Source organism: Capricornis sumatraensis, chromosome 10 (assembly GCF_032405125.1).
Source record: "Capricornis sumatraensis isolate serow.1 chromosome 10, serow.2, whole genome shotgun sequence".
Taxonomy (NCBI): Eukaryota; Metazoa; Chordata; class Mammalia; order Artiodactyla; family Bovidae; genus Capricornis; species Capricornis sumatraensis.
Window position 1 is genome coordinate 91,609,825 of NC_091078.1, and position 20,660 is coordinate 91,630,484.

A 20,660-nucleotide genomic window follows, 5' to 3' on the forward strand; every position below is an offset into this window, starting at 1 on the left:
ATCAAGGACACTCATATTAAGCCACCAAGAAATAATTCCCAATATGTCAGACTTGGGTGAATCCTGAAGGCTTGGTGCCTTCAATAAAAACATCTGAGAAATTTCCCCCAATTGGTGAAACAAATTGCCAACTGTTAATTGGGATAAAAAACCAATTAGGACTTCTTCCAACCATCTACAAACTGGGCTAAAAATCTCTTATATTCTAGGATGTATTTTCATACATTTGAATGCTTCCCAAACTCTAAACGATCCTTCTAACGAAGCCAAGTGGTGCTCCTTCCAAGCTGATGAAAATAGTTCCTCACACAAGAGGGCAGCCATGTTTCCAGCTCTCATCGTAATCCTGGGCATGGCAGCCGCACCAGCCCATCTGGGAAAGGTCTCTACCAAACAGAAAGAGGCGGGGGGTAGGGGGAGGGGCGCTTACTTGGAGCAGTCTTCACAAGCAATGTTCCCTGAGGTTTCCTTGATGGTGCGCTCAGAGACGAATGCTGGATATTCAGTGTCACAAGGCTCCAGGGTCTGTTTCAATTTCTGGGCTGTAGGGATAAGGGGAAAAAAAAGATAAAGAATACAAGGCACTGGCTTTGTTGTGACTGGCAGCCCACAGTAACTCAGAACGCAGTTCCGCTCCTGCTGCTCTGTGATTTTTCTAGGCACAGCATAATACATTATTTTCTAATTAGTCAAGTGATTTCATCTGCCAAGCAACTCTATAAGCTATAATTCCTCAAGCAGTTCTGTTGGCGTGATCAACTATCATTTATGTATCTCAAGAATTCTACTTTCTGGTGCAGCATCACTCACTGGGTCTCTGGCCTCAGACTTACGTGACCCTAGCAACAAAAAAACACACACAGATATGTCTGAATAAATGTATAAAATATAAGCTACACCGTATTATTTAGGGTGAGATAAAGGTCATAATACAATTGCATGGTTTTATTACAGAAACAAAATTGAAATATGGAATAGTAAAATATGTAACGTCTATGACACACAGCCATGAACTTAATCCTACTATTGTGAAGTCCCTTGTGCAGATAGTACTAAAAAACCCTGGTACATGCATAAGTACATAGGAGGTACTTGGTAAGGGCTTGGTGGTCTATTAAATAATTTAAACAAGTTATGTCCAGTAGGCAAATTTCAAAACCTAATATTTTAAATTTATAAATTGGGCATGATATAGTTCTTCTATTAGAGGTTGATGTGAGAACTCAATTAAATAATATATGCTGAGTACTTAGTGCAATACATTTGTTTAAAAAACAAAAATAAAGCCAGTCTTCTCATGAAGCCATTAGTGATGATGACAATGATGATAGATATCATTATCATAGTAGTTAAAGGTAAAGTCAGAGGAGTTTGGAGTACAAATTCCTGCTTCACTACTTTTAGCTAATCCTCAGTATTCTCATCTGTAAAATGGAGATGCTAGCAGTACAGGTACTCTTCACAAGAGGTTTACTCATGAACATTTTTCCAGTAGAACATTTGCTTATAGATTCCCAAAACTCAAACTTCCTATGAAGTTTCTGACTGATGTTAACGTGGATATAAACATATATTTGTAACAATCTCTCCAGGTATATTCCAAATGCAACTGTTTTGGATGTCAGAATCACTGTTGGATGTTTCATAGAATGACCATCTGGGAGGCTGCCAGCACTAAGAGAGGCATCACAGAGTTACTGAATGCAAAATAACTGTTTGGTAACAACCAGGTAATTGTTGGGTGATCAGAAAGCTGTGTTTTAAGTGTTTATATCCTTACGTGATTCTTTTATATACTGGCCTTTTTAGTGAGCTTTAATTATTCTGAGGAAATTGATTGGGGGTTTGGAGATGAAGCACAATACATTGTAGTTTTTCTTATTTAAAACAAAAGGAAGTAGACTCAATAAGCTTTTTGTGGAAATCGTGATTTTAGGAACTGGTCGCTGACATTAAGCGGCGATTCACATGATAACTCACAGGGTTGTTCTGAGGAATGAATAGACTAATGCATGCATAGCTCTGAACAGAGTGACACACAGCATCTTTTCACGTACATTTTTGCCCCTCTCTCCCCGCCTTCATGTTACCACCTACATACCATCCTCATGTTACTCTACAGCACAAACTCTGGGTGTTGTGAATTCTGCTGCTGCTGTGTGACATTAAGTGGGTTTTTAATTTCTCCACACTGTAATGTTTTCTGCAAAATGGGAAGAACAGAACCAACTCCAAAGGGTCGTTTGAGGATGAAACAACTTCACCTGTTGAAAGTGGCTGGTACACTGCCAGTGCTACTTAAGTGTACACGCTTACAGCCACCACCACTTCTACTGTGAATGCTATTTCACTGAGTCCTCAGACTGTCAGCCTTATTGGGCCACCACTGTTTGGTTGGAATGGCAAACAGACAGCTGCCCTCCTGATCCTGACAGCACTAAGGGTACCATGCTGTAGCCATTGCGCCTGCAAAGGGCCGAGTTCCAGACACCGCATTATCCCCTGAGCCTGCGGTGCTAGCTCTCAGGAAGTATCCTTACATGCTTGCTGAGCAAATGAATAATTCTTTTGAATGGTGTTTTTCAGGCAAATAAAACAGACAAAGGAAATGGGAGATTCTCAGTCCCTAATGGCAAGTGGCCTGCCTTGAGTGGAAGGCAAGGGGATTTCAGGTGGCGCAGGTTCAACAGTAACAACACAGAGGCACTTGGCTGGAACATCATTCTCTTCCCATTTCTTTATCAATGTCCTTGATTCTTGTCAGGAAGAAGATTTTGTTTGATGCTAGGCAGTTTTTGCCTTTTTTTTTTTTCTTTCATTTGTTCTTTTTCTCTTTTATTCTAGGGAGGCCAAACATGAAGCTCAGAGGAGCTAACTATAATATGGTAATACAGTTTATTTTCAGGGTTATTATTTTTACAATTGATTATACAGCAAACTGGAGAAGGCAATGGCACCCCACTCCAGTACTCTTGCCTGGAAAATCCCATGGATGGAGGAGCCTGGAAGGCTGCAGTCCATGGGGTCGCTGACGGTAGGACACGACTGAGTGACTTCCCTTTCACTTTTCACTATCATGCATTGGAGAAGGAAATGGCAACCCACTCCAGTGTTCTTGCCAGGAGAATCCTAGGGATGGGGGAGCCTGGTGGGCTGCTGTCTATGGGGTGGCACAGAGTCGGACACGACTGAAATGACTTAGCAGCAGCAGCACCATACAGCAAACAGGACTAACTTTTAATTTGGGAAGCTGCATTTTAATATTTAATTTTCAAAAAGTCAGCTTGCTGAAATAAAGATTAAGTAAATAAAAGCATAGATTATAAGTTAATACAGTGCAAGCATGCAGATGGCATATAATGATGGTAACAGCTAAATTTATTAAGAAATTACTACCTGCCAGATGTCATTCCACTTTACACATATTTATCTAGTATTACATTATAAAATTTAAACAAATCAAACTATGAGATAGGAGAAAGTGTTCATTCTGTTCTGTAAATTAGTGAATGGAAGAGAGGATGAAGTGAACTGCCTAAATTCATCCAATGAGTATGTGGCAGGGCCAAAACTTGAACTTGGGCTGTCTGGTTCCCACACAAATATATTTAACTGCTGTATGAAGTTTAGCCAATGACAGAAAGGAAGAAAGATCTCTGGGGGGCAGGCTGAGATAGGTGGCACACGTGATTTAAATAACCCTGATAACTGCACCATCTCTAATTGTCTGGGCCCAGTTACAATGGAAAGAGTCCAAATCTCTCAGTGGAGAGACTCATTTGGCTCTGATCCTTTCTGGAGATAATTCTTATTCCTTTCACAACTCTAGGTCACCCATACTGATGTGGTAATAAGCCCTTGAGTTTATTTGAAGTAAGACTATAGAGTGGCTGGAAGTTGCTTGGTGCTTTTGGGAAACACATGAATTATCATATAAAACCATGGCCACATTTAATCTAAATAGTATGGTTTATTATGAAGATGTTTCTTAGTCTGGAGTGCTGCAGGAAAGCATCACATATATTTGCCAGTTGTTACTGTTTATTTATGGAATTTCAAACCAATAACTAAGGCTGCCAGTCATCTGATGGGTACTGTTGTAACTCTCGGGCATTCAAAACTCATCATCTTACAAAGGTGTTGGTACATAAGGATCATGGAGCTCAGCTAGACCTATTCTTTTCTCTTTTTTTTTCCGGAAGAGAAAACTGAAGTTCAGGAAGTAGACACAGCCTGCCTTGAGCCCCACAGAAAGTGACTTATCATGATCATCATTTACCTAAACAGCAAAACCACCTTTGCAGCCGACAGTCACTAAGTGCCTGCATGTGTGCATGCGTGGGTGCGTGCTAAGTGGCTTCAGTCATGTCCAACAACTCTTTGTGACCCCATGGATGGTAGCCCACCAGGCTCCCCTGTCCGAGGGATTCTCTAGGAAAGAATACTAGAGTGGGTTGCCATTTCCTCCTCCAGGGGATCTTCCCAACCCAGGGATCAAACCCATGTCTCTTACATCTCCTGCATTGGCAGGAGGGTTCTTTACCACTAGCGCCACGTGGGAAGCCCCACTAAGTGCCTACTACAAGCCAAACACCACACTAGATCCTTTGATGGACTGAATTCTCACCCTCTCATGGTGAGCATGGCCCTGCTGCTATCCTGTTTTACAGATGAAGAGACTAAAACTCAGAGAAATGAAGTTAACTGCTTGCCTGTCACACCATTGTATGCTCTGAAGCCCAAATGCATATGCACGTCCTCGCCACATCCTGGAGCCTTCACTCTTGGCCATCACCCTGTCTGCTTCTCACCCCAATTACACTGGACGTCTCAGGCTGAAGCCGCCAGGACCTATCACTCACTTACAACAAGGCACCCAGTGGAGCATCCACACAATCGGATTTCTTTAATTTTCCCTTAGCAACAAATGTCCCTGATGAGAATAACTGACTTGGGTTCACAGTAATTATGTGCAGACAATCAGGAATGAATAGAGTTGCCATTTGAAAAGCTTTCCTCTTCTTTTGTCTCTGCGAATGCACCCTCATTCATAACCGGGTGCCAGCAAGCTCCATTCTCTTTGTGCAACTTCGCTAAAATGATACCTTTGTGATAATCAAGCAGAAATGGCCTTCCACAGTCCCCGTCATTAAGGAAATGAAGCAGATAAACAGTGTAATTATGGATTCCATTTTTAGCTAAACAAAGATGTATGTCTCAGCTCAGGGTCTTTATCCAGTGAGAGAAGGGTAAATTTAGAATGCAGAAACCTCGCAAGGCAATATTGTTATGGTGCTTGGAACTTTTCCCGGCTTTTACTGGGTCTGAGATTCACATTCACATCTAACAAAGATTCAGATGATAGCAGCTCTGTGGGTGAGAGCATTCACCATCGGAACCAGTTTCTTTATCTATAAAATGGAAAAAGTCATAGCCATGCCCAGCAGAGGGCTGCAGGTCCGAATGAGACAGTCAGCCCACGTGAGGCAGCCTGCTCCGCACAGGACTCACAGAGGGCCAGCTGCGTCTCCCGCCGCCCTCCAGCGGAGGGGGCCGGTTTTGGTTTACGGTTGAGCTTATTTTCTCCTAGCTGCCTTACTTAGGTGCCTCAGAGAGGCTCAACGACACATTCCAGCAGTCCCCACCTCTCAGGTATGTGGAAGGGATCTGAAGAGAACCCCGTGCTGGCACTCTGGAAGGGAAAAAGTGCTACCTACGGGCACAGCACTTGCAGATGATTTAACCATCTGATAAGGTCTTTCTGCAGTCTGTCAACAGAGTGAGACAATTTGGAATTATACCTATTAAGAGTTGTTTTAAAAGTTTCTGAGACAGAAAACACAGACCTGAAGCATCACATCATTCCTCTCAGCTAAAATTTTAGCTAAGCTGGAGGAGAAAGAAGGGTGAAGAAAGGTGAGATTTCAGAATGAGAACCTCCACGAGTTTCTGAGTGCAAAGATTGTGCCCCCCTTCATAATTCATCTCTCCTACCCTACGCCCCTCAGTCTACATCAGGATTGCCCAACAGTGGCACTACTGACATTCTGAGTCAGATGATTCTTTGTTGTGAGGGGCTGTCCCACGTGTTATAGTGTTTTATGGGCATCTCTGACCTCTACCCACTGGATGCCAGTAGCTCTCTCTCATCCCCAGTTGTGACCAAAAATGTCTCAACATTGCAATGACCCCTGGAAGCCAAAATCACCCCTATGCTGAAAGTTACTGGGCTAAGCAGATATCGTAGTTCACAGAGACGGGCACTCAGAAGTAACTCAACAACGAACTGTCCATGTCAAGGACCAGCACAGGAGTGAGGGCAGATGCCTGTAGCAGCAGGGAAGAGAAGAGTGGGGTTAGTGGCAAAGAAGGTTGGCACTCACTATAAAAGCCTGGTGGGCAGAGTGGGCAGGCCATGTGGATATGTATAGGAAAGAGAGGAATGCCAGAAAGTGAAGCACTGAAGACCACCAGCCTGCTGCCCCAGCACTGAGCACACTCCTCAGAAGGAGCCAGACATTTAAGCCGAAAGAGACACCAGCTCCCCAAACGGGAGCCCCACCTACCATGCATGGTGACTTGTCCTGCGCCACACCTTGCATGTGGGCTTCGCATCATGCATGGTTGAATCCATTGCTCACAGCCGTAGCACATCTTATCTCTGTTGACAAGCAAGGAAACCAAAGCTCATAATGACCAAGCAACTTGTCCAGAACTGCACAGCCAACAAGTGGCAGAGGAGGGCTGCCTGACTCAGAAGTCAGGTGCTTCATCTCTAGGTGAAACAGGGCTCCAAGCATGACTGGGAAGGACTGAGATCTGTCCCAAGGCACTGGTGTCACAGAAACAGCAGCCATCTGACCAACTACCATCCATTCACTTGGCCTCCACTGATCATTTTCCTTCCTTTCCTCTCATTTAATCTCATGTACCTTTTTTTTCCACCCCTAAGAGTAAAAATCTGGACATGCTAGCCAAGTAAGAAAAGTGACTAGAAAAAGATAACAAGCACCCATTAGGTAAGTTCCTTCTCATCTTCCTTTTTCAAGCCATCTACAATTTTAAACAAACGCAGGTTCATGTGATACGTAAAATTTTCTTTGGGGTATCTGAGGGTCTTCTCTTCCTAATTCATATTTTGGTCCCTGTTTATTGACTCCCCAGTGGCCTGACTGCTGATCCAAGTTAATTCTCATCCTCCTTCTCCCCAGTCATTGGGGGCTTGGGGGGCATATACAATTTTGCATATTGTTTTTCTTGCTAAATATTATTAAATTTTATAATTATTTCCTACGGCTTTCAGTGAATGGGCTGTCATTTTTTGGTAACTGTAAGTTTGTTTCCTATTTTCTGTTTCTGTTTTGTGTGTAGATTCATTTGTATTAATTTTAGACTCCACATATAAGTGATGTCATACAGTATTTGTCTTTGTCTGTCTTACTTTACTAAATATATTCTCTAGTTCCATCCATACTGCTGCAAATGGCAATATTTCATTCTTTTTACAAGTCAACATCATTATCACCATTATCATAAATTAACTACGGCTCCCTTTTTGAGGGCTTACTATATTCCAGTCCTACACTCGGTATACACCATGATTTATCTTACCATTAAATGCACACATACACACAAACAATAAGAGATAAATATTATTTATTATTTTCTTTACTTAGCTTACTGTACGGAAACTGAGCCTTGAAGAGATCAGCTAACTTGACAAAGGCCAACCTCAGAGCCAGAGCTTATATCCATATGAATCTAACTCTAAACTCAGGCCTCTAATAGTTTCTACTAATTACTGATCGAATCATTGATGGCTTTTTCAGCAATGAAAATAATATGATCCGATTTATATTTTATGAAAGGTAATAGTAAAAAGGTAATGATTGTTCATTCATTCAGCCCGAGAAAGGTGATGTGTCTGTGACCTTTAGATTTCAGCACTGCCCACTAGCTTCTGAAGAATTCACCTGTGCAGTGTATAACCTCAAAGCCTTAGTTAAGGAAACAGGTCAAAGTGTACATTCAACATGAGCTGTGGAATTTCTGTCAGACTGAACAGCACTGCCCTCAGCACAAAGGATGTCTTCTGCTAACAGAAAGGAGAAATCATCACTGTGTCCTGGGTAGTTTTATGTGAGCACATCCCTGGTGAAAAGTAGCTGGTGAATCCTGGGTTCATCACTCTGAGCAAGGAAAATGAAGATAGCTGCTCCTTACCTTTAGCTGTCATATCTGAGTGCCACCAACTGCAAAGGTTAAATTCCACCAGAAACCTAAGCAGGGAATGGAAAAGCCCAGTGTTACTTGGTCACCCACACCCTGAATGGAAGAGTGACATTCTGTGTTATTCAACATCACTCACCTCATTTGAAAGAATAACATCATCTGATATCTGGATATATCAACATGGTTGGTTCAGTTACCACTGAATTTTCACTAGGTTTTGTCTTACTTGTGAAAGACTTTTTTTATCACCAATGCCAGCCAAACCCTGAAATCAGGTTCACTTAAGACTCAGGGATTCTTTTGAGAAATATCATGCTTTATAGGGAAAACTTTTTTTCTTGTTATAGTCTGAGTCCACAGTAAAAAGTCCACATTCAAAGGGCTTCTCCTACCTAGGTTCAGAAATACAAACAGAATAGTCTCTGCTTAAGACTATGATCTGCAATATAAAGGATGCTTTCAAAATTTACACTGTAACACAAATGTATTTGACTGTGTGTGTGTGTGTGTGTGTAGGGCAAGGTGGTGAGGACAATTGGAATAAACTCCTTTTTAGGGAATTATATCCCAATGCAACTTCACAAAAATCATAATTTCTTAATTGCTAGTAAAGAATGCCAGTGAAAGTGAAAGTTGCTCAGTCGTGTCTGACTCTTTACAATCCCATGCACTACCCAGTCCCTGGAATTCTTCATGGCAGAATACTGGAGTGGGTTGCCATCTCCTCCTCCAGGGGATCTTCCCAACCCAGGGATCAAACCTAGGTCTCCCACATTGTAGACAGATTCTTTACCAGCTGAGCCACCAGGTAAAACCAGATGAAAGGAAATAGGTCAAAATCTAGTCATTTCCTTCTCAGGCTCATGGCTGCTATCACTCGCAGCTCACAATGAAAACCCCACTATTCCCTGTATTTTCTGTCTGTTACATACACAAAGAACTTACTCTCCACATGAAGTTATACTTAATATAGGTTACATTAAAGCAATAAATAAGACATTGTCTGTTCATGAAATAACAAAAAATCTGCCTTAAACACACAGAACTGGAAATTTAATGGGGAAAATAAGAATGAGAGTCTGGTGCAGCTTGAATGATCTGGTTTCCATGCTGGTCCATGGAATTCCTTCCTTCTGTGTGACACAGTGTTTCTGTAATGTGTCCAATATCTCATCTGGAAGTCAAGTCTTTCATCTTTGTGCCATTTCAAGTTTGACCTAAGTCACAGATGCATCCAGCAGGACTGTAATTTGACAAGGTAAACAATTAAATCACACCTGAGAAAGCCCCTGACCCATGACTGCACAGGCCCCCTCGCCTGCACATGCCAAGACATCCAAAGCAGCACGGTGGACAGCCCTGGCAATTTGTTCTTCTGACCACAGCCCACCCAGGCTGCATTAAAAACAGCCAGACATCGATGTTAAATTTAACAGTAACCACAATAAATAAATTTGGTTTGTGTACTGCAAGCTGTTAGTCTGCTAAACAGTGACATAAGGGCATAAGCAGTAACCACGATTCACCTATTAAAAGATGATCTTTTGGACTCTACGTTCAAGATTTCGAGATGTTCAGTGAGTTTATCGCAGAGTGTGAGGAATCATCTAATGTTTATTGGAAGCATGAAGCACAATCTCTCAATTCACTTTAGAACAGAGAAAAGTAATGGTTTTTTAAAAACACAGCAAATTATACTTACAAGACAAGTTCTGTCATTATCCATTTTACTGCGGCAAGGAAGGCATTATAAGGCTGCAGAGAAGAATTCGGTTCATTAAAAACAATGTATCACACACAAAATTTGTAGTTTAACCTAAGGCTTTACATAAAGACAATGTTATTCTTCTAGAGAGATTCATATCATGTCAAAAAACAGTGAAGCTCTCCCTTAAAGACAAAAATGGTTGGATATTATATCCCAAAACTAACATTTTAAAACTTTGAACTCCCCTGTGGTAAGATGTGATTTACAAGTCAAATAAACATGATCTAATACAGGGGTTATCTCTGGAAGGAAAAAGGAAGTTCAGCAAACGATGCTTAAACCTTTACCCTCTGGGGGCTAATATTTCGCAGCCTAATGCTGAGCGGCAGGAATCATATAACTAATTTCAAATGGTAATTCTCAGGGCTGCCTTTTGGAAAGGTGATTCCCTGTTCTCCATCACTGTATGTCATTCATTGAAATAAGCAAAAATTGCACATACTTGATTTTAATGCCGCCCATGAATTATGTAGGATTTAAGCTGCCTTTTCTCACACTCACATATTCAGACTTGAAAAAAAATGATAACCATATAAACATGTGATTTTATCCTTGCAGAAAATCCCCTTCACTCTATAAAAGAAGGCATTGACAGGCTAATCTTTATTTCAGAATATTTTAATTAAAAAAAGCAGTGGGATTGTTTACCCTGTGATATTTCCTACGTGGATAATTCAATTTCCTGAATTCTGGAAAATACCAGGTCTCCCCCTCAGTCAGTTCTTTGTACCTAGGTATGCCAGATATGTGAGCGGTGGGTGGACTTGAGAGACAGGCAATGACATTGGCAAAGCCCGGGCCCCAAGCTGCAGGTCCAGAAAAGCCTCAGAACCTTTTGTGGTTTCCTTTAGGTAGCAGGGAAATGAAATGCCTAATCCTGGTTTCTGATGTGATGGCTGCTTAATCCTACCTTCAAAGCATTTTGCTGATAAGGACTAGAACTAGGAATGGGAGGATTATCCAGTTTCAAATAAAACAAGAACAAATTTATATACCCCTGAACATTTTAAAAACCATCCCTATTCAAGCCAACAAGCAAATGCACAGAACAACAGTGAGCGGGGGTCACTCCCAGCCCACCCAGATGGCAGACTGAATCTCTGGCTCTGAGTGTGTCTCCATCACGCCCTGAAACACAGGGCTTCCAGGATTAGGGTCATCTAAGGATGGGAATTATTAGCTATTTCCTAAAACCAAATGCAGCCACGCAGTCCTGTGGTTCTGCCATTACACTTCTTATGGCTTGAAAAACAACCATCTCTCTTTCAGACCATAGGACAGTTCTGGGTCTTTGTACCCACTGGGATGGGTAGTGACATTTCAGTGTGGGAGGAGAGAATGAATAAAGGGGTTAAGGAAGTTTTGGAAGTGAGGAAGGGGAGGCACAGGAGCAGGATACTCAAGGGTTCTCTGTCAGATGCTGGCTCAATGCAGGGTAAACAAAGGGATTATATAAATATGGGATTAAATTTTTAAATGCACATTAACATTCAGAAGGGCAAAGCCATTGAGCTTTTAAGCCTAATGATAAAAACATATCTTGGGAACATTTTAAGTCTGGAAATACTTATGCTAAGGTTAGGAAAACTGGGTTAGGAAATATGTGTTGATTCTCATTCTAAAAAGTGGTATTTTTCAAATCGTCCCATTTTTAGTTCCAAGTTGCCTCTCAGAAATGTCCCAGCTCAAATCATTTCTTGCTCCTTTAGTCTAGGAGAACCGTGTTAAATATTTGGTTTTTAAATAATCCCCTTGCAAGATCTTACATCTGCAAATGAGAAGGTGTGTATTTATATTTTAAAACCAAAATGGTTCTTAAATTTTGTGTTTCAAACCAAATTTTAGGTTGATTTTTGGAATTTACAAAATGATAACATGTAAGGGTTATACTTATACCTACATGCCAGACTATGTAGAAGTATCTATGTCGGCTTTTTCTGTGTTTTCAAGTTATTGGTGGCCAAACTTACACTGCTTGCACATTGTAAATTATATTTTTAAACCAAGGGTAAATTTTAAGTTAATTTCTGGTGATCTGAAAGCCAGTTCCTAATGATACAAAGTTATGTTGATGGATCCTCAACTGTGACACCATGGATGGATCAGCTCCAGGGAAAATAATGCTAAAAGCAGCAGCACAATTAAAGTGGAGAATCTGATCAAAATGTGGATTTGTTCACAGGCTAGCAGCTCTATTATAACCAAAAAGAAGGTTTCTATTGAACCAAACCAAAGTCTCTTTTATTTGAGAATGAGAGAATAGACAAAACTTCTCCCCTTTTCCACCCATCAAAAGGGGGGTTGCTGCATTAATCCATCAAGGACTTTAGGTCTGTTTGTCATTCCGGAACTCACTGGATTTAGATTTAACACAAATTACTTTTCTCAATCAATGAAATCAGGAAACACATTTAAATATTCATTATTTTGAAACAGATAAACTTGATGGGTCCAAGGAAAACGATATGCACACCCAGAGAGACAGGAAAAAACACACAGCTGTCTTCTGAGTGACTGCACTGTACTTACATCCAGAAGACCATGGGCGCCGTCGCTGCTCTCCTTGTTGGCCCTGCACATGGCCTGATAGTCATAAAGGGTAATTCTATGGAAGAGAAGGGAAAGGAGCTTCACTAAATGGGAAACATGAGAACCACATGGTGCTGTGGACCAACCAGCAGGGGAACAGTCACTAACCACCAGCCAGGGCAACAGCGACAAACACAGATCAAGGCAGGCCTAACAAGGGGGTTGCTTCCCAGAGGGCCCAGGGGTAAAGGATCCACCTGCCAATACGGGAGACGTGGGTTTGATCCCTGGGTTGGGAAGATCCCCTGGAGAAGGAAATGACAACCCACCCCAGTATTCTTGCCTGGAGAGTCTCATGGAAAAGAGGAGCCTGGGGGGGCTACAGTCTATGGGGTCACAAAAGAGTCGGACATGACTTAGTGACTAAACAACAACAAGAGTGACAAGCATGGGACACAGCAAAGTCCAGGACTACAGACACAGTCATGTCACACTGGGGACTTCAAGAACCAAGAGAACAAAGCCTATCAGTGGGATGGAAAAGGGGGAGCAGAACCCCCCTCCCAAAAAGCATGATAAAATAGTTATTTTGGCTTGAACAAGGATGACTTGCATGGACAAGGATACTCCAAAGGAATATGCTGTTTTAAACTGAATCCTGGGCCTCTGCTGGAACCCACATTGACTGTCTCCAGGGTTGAGAAGAGCTGGGAAGGGTCACTTTGGGTTAAGAAATGGTAGGATCCACTGTCTCTTTTAGGCACTAAGAAATAGGCTCAGACCAAGAGAAGGCCAGCTCCTTAACTATTTGTTGAAAACCAGCTGACTCCTTGGTTAGAACCACACCCCCCTTTCATTACCACCACCATAGTAGTGAGTATACCCTTTTGAAAACAGTGCAGTTGATGAAACAAGAAAATGGATGTTTTTTTTCTACCTTGGTGGTAAAAATATAGCTCTTATTTCAGTTATGACCTTTATTCAGCTGCAAAGATATTTTACTTTCATTTTTTTTCCAGACATTTTAGTTTCTTATTAACACCTTTACAAAGTAAAAAAGAATGGCAATTTCCAGTAGCCAGTTAAGAGCTTTAAGATGGAGCAAATACTTTATCCCACACATGCATTTCATCCCTCCCCCCAGTTCCTCCTCCCACTATTCCTGGCATCCCAAAGGAGAGACACTTAAAGTCCAACCTGAGTTATGTAACAGTTGCCAGATGACATGTTAACACTGTACTACATGAACTTCTAAATGACTGGAAGGAATTCTCCCTCCAGGAGTCCCTTTCTGAAATCAGGCAGTGCTTAACGTGAAGCATACTTAATGTTGGGCTGGGAATGTATGCTAGAATAAAAGTTCCATAATGCAGGACTGGGGTTGGATCTGTTTCACACCTAGCACAGCACCCAGCATGGAGAAGGTATTAATATTCTGACTTAAAAGGTAGAATGCATGAATGATCATCTGATTGCCTGAATCTTGAATATTCGATGATGCAACTGAGATTGAAGAGATCAACTGCAAAATGTGATGTGAAGCCTTCTTTCTTTAGAAATAAATTAGAGAGATTACACACCCAGATTCACCAAAGAGCACCTATGCGCACCCAGAAGAAAATTGGCCACTCTGACCACAGTGAGATGGAAACCAGTTCCTGATGAGCACCACACAGGCATCCATAGGCAGCTGAGCCAAAGTGGGTACCTGGCAAGTCCTCCAAAGCCCCTTCCTCTTCAGGACATTTTTAGTCTTGCTGACTGTCCTCTGACTTTTTTCCTCTCAGCAGATGCAAGCAGAACCAGTGTATACTGAGAAAGAAATGAAGCCTATGAACCATCCAAGCATCTGGCTTGGGGAACTCCCTGAATAAACTTCTCAGAGAAACACTCATCACTAATATAGCCCTGACACTAATTCAGCCACAGAATAAACCATAGGCCACAATGCTGCTGCTGCTCCTGCTGCTAAGTCGCTTCAGTCGTGTCCGACTCTGTGTGACCCCGTAGATGGCAGTCCATCAGGCTCCCCTGTCCCTGGGATTCTCCAGGCAAGAACACTGGAGTGGGTTGCCATGTCCTTCTCCAATGCATGAAAGTGAAAAGTGAAAGTGAAGTCGCTCAGTTGTGTCTGACTCCTAGCAACTCCATGGACTGCAGCCTACCAGGCTCCTCCGTCCATGGGATTTGCCAGGCAAGAGTACTGGAGTGGGTTGCCATTGCCTTCTCCGATAGGCCACAATGGACAATGCTAATTGGCCCCTGACTGGCCCACCACGCCAGTCTGTATCCTCAACAGGGGATTTCTACAGGTGCCCCTGGAAGGGTTTTCTAGGATTTGACCAGAACTATTGTGTGCTGCGATTCATGGGGTCACAAAGAGTCAGACACGACTGAGCGACTGAACTGAACTGATTATTAGCTTTATCCTTTTCCTACTACCCAACTCTGTCTCTGCAGCTGGACTCTGGATCAGAGCTGGTGAAAGGCAGCATGGGTTGAGTGGAACATGGCTGTGCGTGGTGTCTTATAGACATGGATGAAGTATGGCCTTGGCTTAAAAGTCAGTTCTGCCATTTATCCAGGGTGCAATCACAGCAGGTTGCTCACCTTCCACTGAGGCTTTATTTTTTCACTTATAAATAAACTTACAGAGATATTCCGAGTTTAAATAATCGGGCATGTGGAAGGATACTGAAATACACTATGCATCATGCTAGTCTCATTATGAGTCTTACAACAGAAGGCCTGATTTTGTTCTTTGCTGGATCTTGGACTCTTAAAGCTACACTATTCCCAGAGTCCAAAGTGACTGGTAGTGTAACTTAATGATTAACAATCTACCTTTGAACCAGTGACCTAAGCTCAAATCATAACACATCTACATATTACAATGCTATTTTTATTTAACCCTCATTATGCCTCAGTTTTCTCATCTGTAAAATAGTGAGAGCAATGGCTTCCTTATAGGGCAGTCATTTAAATGAGGTTATACACACATACTGCCTTTAGAACAGTACCTAGAACAGAGGAGGCATTCAGCAGAAGGCAGGGCTGCAGCTGCTGTTGTAATTTATTAGTCTGGTTTTCATTGCCATTATTAATTAATGAGGGTGGTGTTAAACACATTGGGAATTGACTCAGGCTTTATCCAGCTGGCTGGATAGGCCTCCTGGTTTTCTTAGCTCATTGGCATGTATGATGCAGTGTAAAATTCACACTTGTTACTGCAGTAACAGACACCTTCAGAAGCCATGCTGGGGTTATCAAGGGATCATGTGGCAGCTTCAGTCCATGAGTTTTATAGCTGAAGACCAGGGTAACAATAGCTGCTGTTTACTGAAGTCTATTTAGCAACTGTCAGCAAGGTGCTCTTCTAAGGATGCCCCTGCGAGAGTCTAATCATCCCCATTTCACAGAGGGGCAAACCAAGTCTCAGCCAGCCTAAAAATGTGCCCAAGGTCACATACCTAACAGGTCCAGAGCCAGAATTATATGGGGGCCACACTGAATCCACCTCTCTCTGCCTTCCGCTCAGCAGCAGGTTCTGACAGGTCCTAGGAAATGCTTAGAATTCAGCCCTGTGCCCCACCCCAGAGTCTTACTGGAATGTCACAGGAAAAGCTACCGAAGATAAAGTCTCATAATCAATATCCAGAATCAACTTTCAACCCAAGTTGAGTGGCTGTTATGGGGTCACCAGGCCAGGCTGCATCAACTGGCCGGGCTAGCGAGACCCCTTTTCCCTGGTAACTGCCCTGTCAGACAGATGGCTGGAAGCTCAGGACTCTACTGGAATCATTTTCAAAGGCTCCAGTTTACAAGTTGGGGTCAAACTCAACTGCTCTGGGGGCAGCCTCCGGGTCAGGGTCCCTGCCTTTCATTTCATAAGGAAGCTTTCCTGATCTGATTGTCATGAGAAGGTTACAAAACAAACCTGCTCTGTCTTCTCCACACTTAAGACAGCTTTAACTAGATGTTGCAGAGAGCCTTCCAGATTGTTGTCCTTTCTGAAGTGATTTTGTTACTGTTTTAAATAACTCCCATTTTGTGGCTACCTGTATCCTGTTTGGCTGATTATAGTTAAAGAATGTGATAACTGCCTGCTTTCATTTGGCTCTAAAATAAGCCCTGAGCGTCCTGCCCAGCCCAAGATTGGTGCTGCACTGCTGCACTCAGCAGCAGGGGTTTATTCTTATTTCAGATAACATGCCTTAATCTCCCTGACATCACCACCAGGCCACGGCAACCGCGGGCTGCTGGGGAGACCTTATCATTAGCATCTCTGTGCTCCCCAGATGGGTCTCTTCGAAACTTTGGCGGAAGGCAGATACACTCTCTGAGGAAGAAACTCAAAGCAATGCAAACCAAGCATGGGCAACCCTACGTGTCCTGTACTGGGTGCCCGGCTCGTGACATTAGGATTTACTTAAAGCTGTTTTCCTGATTCTGCTCTTTTCCAACTAGACAAAAATTATGACCAAGAACAAGATTTCTCCTAAAAAAACAAGGTTGAATTTCAAAGACATGAGTGCAGCTAATTCAAGGTTGTTACTAATGGTGGGCACCAGCATTTATTAAACACCTACTATGTGACTGTGAGGCCAGGTACTTTACCTGCAATGACTCTAACTCACTTTGGCTAAAAATCTGCCCCCAAACCAGTCTTGAAACAGCTTAATGTTTGCAAATATGGCCCTAAAACCATAAAGACCCACTGAGGGTCATATTTAAGCAATTTTAAATCAAAAAGTAGGAGAAGCAAAGTGACTCACTAGGGCAGCATGCAAAAAATATGTATTCTTTGTTGGGCTATAAAATGTGTTCTCTGGAGCAGTTTTCAACTTCCAACTGTCAGGGGCATGGAGCAGGAACATAGGAAATTCTAAACAAAGGGACTGTCACCATGGGAAGCTTTACTCTTTCTTACACCTTAACAGCCAGGAGAGTGGAAAGCTCCATCTGTTGATCTGAATGCTAACAGAAGATTCAAAAGGAGCTTTTCCTTCTCTCCTTTCTGACTAGGTGGCCAACTCATCCCATAGCCTCTTCTTACAGAGACTGTACTATTCTTTAAGATCAACAGAGCACAGCTAACACAGCAGAGGTGGTGAGTTGAAGCTGCCTTTGAACCTTCTGATGGAAAATCACTAAAATCTACCAAGTTAATAAGCACCCATCATTAGAAGAGAATAAGTGCCACAAGGCTGCACCAGCCAGAAGCCCAGTGCACCAGGTATCGGGGCCCCTCGGGGTCGAGTACAGAGCCCTGAGGGTGAGCCTCACTCTTTTATAGATTAAGCAGAGGGTTGATCAGCCTCAAGTGCTTTTCATCAACTGGTGCTGAGACTATAAAAAGAAACAAAGTCACAGACACTGGTCACAGCAGCATCTCACCCAGGTAAAAAAAAGCAGTAACAATAAGAAATAATCAATTACTTTGTGCCATCCAAGTGTTATCTTGGATGTTGAGGCATGGAGAGGAAACTAACGCTCAAGAGGTGAAGTCCCTGTGGCTCTGGGAAGCAGCCACACCTGCTTCAATCCTGGGGCACAGGATTGCCCTGTGCCTAGTAGGTCCACCTAGCCAGTTGCTTCTTTGCTCATTCAACTGGCCCATGAAAATTAGCCTTCCTTGAAACTGAAGGGGGAAAATGCAATCATGATTAATCCCATGTAGAAAAGGTAAAATTTGTTTTGTTTTTATGAGTAAAAAACAGAAGGAAATAGTTGAATTCTGCGTGTGGAATGAGTAAAGCCAAGCCCGTTTGAGGCAGGAAACCTGGATGCTAGAGGAGCACCCTTGGGCCCAGCCAGGTTCCTGGGGCTGTGTGCACATCTCCCAGCAAGGGCACCACGGTAATGCCTGCACCACAGTAAGTCTTTGTATAAGGACTATACAAAAAAGATCTTCATGACCCAGATAACCACAATGGTGTGATCACTTGGCATGCCGTGCGGCACATGACCGAGGCTCAGGATGTCAGAACCTAAGGATACTGATGTTGCCAGTGTCCTTGATATTAGTCAAACCCAACATGTGTTATTGAGTGCTCCTGCTTTCATTGCCTGGGGTCAGATACCATGGACAGACGTGCTACATGGTGGCTATAACCACGTGTATTTAGGACTGCACTGCGCATGTGGGATATGGAGAAAACTAGGAGTCAGGAATACAGCTTCATCTCTGGAAGGGCTTCAGAGTGAATATCACAGGAAGTAGGATTCAATATTTAGAGGACTTCTGTATCTTTAACCCTTTGATCTTTTGGAACTTCCTATTATTTCTAGCACAATCAAATAACTGATACATTGGACTCCAACTCTGAAAGACTCTTGAAACAAAACAAGCATGAAGGTGAACAAATATCTTTCCAGAAAATACTCTAGTTTTCTCCAACTATGGGAAAAGATGAGTGGTGACTAGGAAAACATGGCCTGGAATTTCAGAGACAAGAGTTCAAATTCCATCTCCCAACTCACAACTGTGAGCTGATGGTGGCTCAGATCATGAACTCCTTATTGCAAAATTCAGACTTAAATTGAAGACAATATGGAAAATCACTAGAACATTCAGGGATGAATTAAATCAAATCCCTTACAATTATACAGTAGAAGTGACAAATAGATTCAAAGGATTAGATCTAACAGACAGAGTGCATGAAGAACCACGGACAAAGGTTCATAACACTGTAAAGGAGGCAGTGATCAAAACCATCTCTATGAAGAAGAAATGCAAAAAGGCAAAATGATTGTCTGATGAGGCCTTACACATAGCTGAGAAGAGAAGCAAAAGGCAAAGGAGAAAAGGAAAGATATATCCATCTGAATTCAGAGTTCCAAAGAATAGCAAAAGGAGATAAGAAAGTCTTCCAGAGTGAATAAAGTGAAGAAATAGAGGAAAATAATAGAATGGGAAACACTAGCGATATCTTCAAGAAAAGTAGAGATGCCAAGGGAACATTTCATGCAAAGATGGGCACAATAAAGGACAAAAATGGCATGGACATAACAGAAGCCGAAGATATTAAGAAGAAGTGGCAAGAATACACAGAAGGACTATACAAAAAAGATCTTCATGACCCAGATAAGCACAATGGTGTGATCACTCGCCTAGAGTCAGGCATCTTGGAGTGTTGAAGTCAAGTGGACCTTAGGAAGCATCACTATGAACAAAGCTAGTGGAGGTGATGAAATTCCAGCTGAGCTATTTCAAATCCTAAAATATGATGTTGTGAAAGTGCTGCACTCAATATGTCAGCAAATTTGGAAAACTCAGCAGTGGCCACTGGACTGGAAAAGGTCAGTTTTCACCCCAATCCCAAAGAAAAGCAATGCCAAAGAATGTTCAAACTACTGCACAATTGCACTCAGCTCACATGCTATCAAAGTAATACTCAAAATTCTCCAAGTGAGGCTTCAATAGTACAACTGAGAACTTTCAGATGTTCAAGCTGGATTTAGAAAAGGCAGAGGAAACAGTGACCGAATTGCTAACATCCATTGGATCATAGAAAAGCAAGAGAATTCCAGGAAAGCATCTACTTTTGCTTCATTAACTATGCTGAAGCCTTTGACTGTGTGGATCACAACAAACTGTGGAAAATTCTTCAAGAGATATGGATACCAGACCACCTGACCTGCCTCCTGAGAAATCTGTAGGCAGGTCAAGAAGCAACAGTTAGAACCGGACATGAAAAAACAGAATGGTTCCAAATTGGGAAAGGAGTATGTCAAGGCTGTATATTGTCATCCTGCTTATTTATATGTAGACTACATCATGTGAAATGCTGGGCTAGAAAAAGTATAGGTTGAAATCAAGATTGCTGCGAGAAATATCAATAACCTCAGATACACAGATGACACCACCCTTATGACAGAAGATGAAGAGGAACTAAAGAGTCTCTTGATGAAGGTGAAAGAGAAGAGTAAAAAGCTGGCTTAAAGCTCAACATTCAAAAAACAAAGATAATGGTATCCAGTCCCATCACTTCATAGCAAACAGATGGGGAAACAAAAGAAACAGTGACAGACTTAATTTTCTTGGGCTCCAAAATTAGTGCAGATGGTGACTGCAGCCATGAAATTAAGACGCTTTTTCTTTGGAAGAAAAGCTATGACCAAACTAGAC

At 42.2% G+C, this 20,660-nt stretch overlaps 1 protein-coding gene across 1 annotated transcript in view; it reads right to left on the minus strand.

Moving 5' to 3' along the window:
• CACNA2D3 (calcium voltage-gated channel auxiliary subunit alpha2delta 3) overlaps window positions 1-20,660 on the minus strand; it is an 875,864-nt gene that overhangs the window by 50,532 nt on the left and 804,672 nt on the right. Inside the window, exons 32-35 of the mRNA XM_068982393.1 lie at window positions 12,530-12,605; window positions 9,935-9,987; window positions 8,224-8,279; window positions 431-542 (exon numbers count right to left, since the gene is read on the minus strand). Of these exons, the coding sequence (XP_068838494.1) occupies window positions 431-542; window positions 8,224-8,279; window positions 9,935-9,987; window positions 12,530-12,605 (297 nt within the window). The remainder of the gene's footprint in view (window positions 1-430; window positions 543-8,223; window positions 8,280-9,934; window positions 9,988-12,529; window positions 12,606-20,660) is intronic.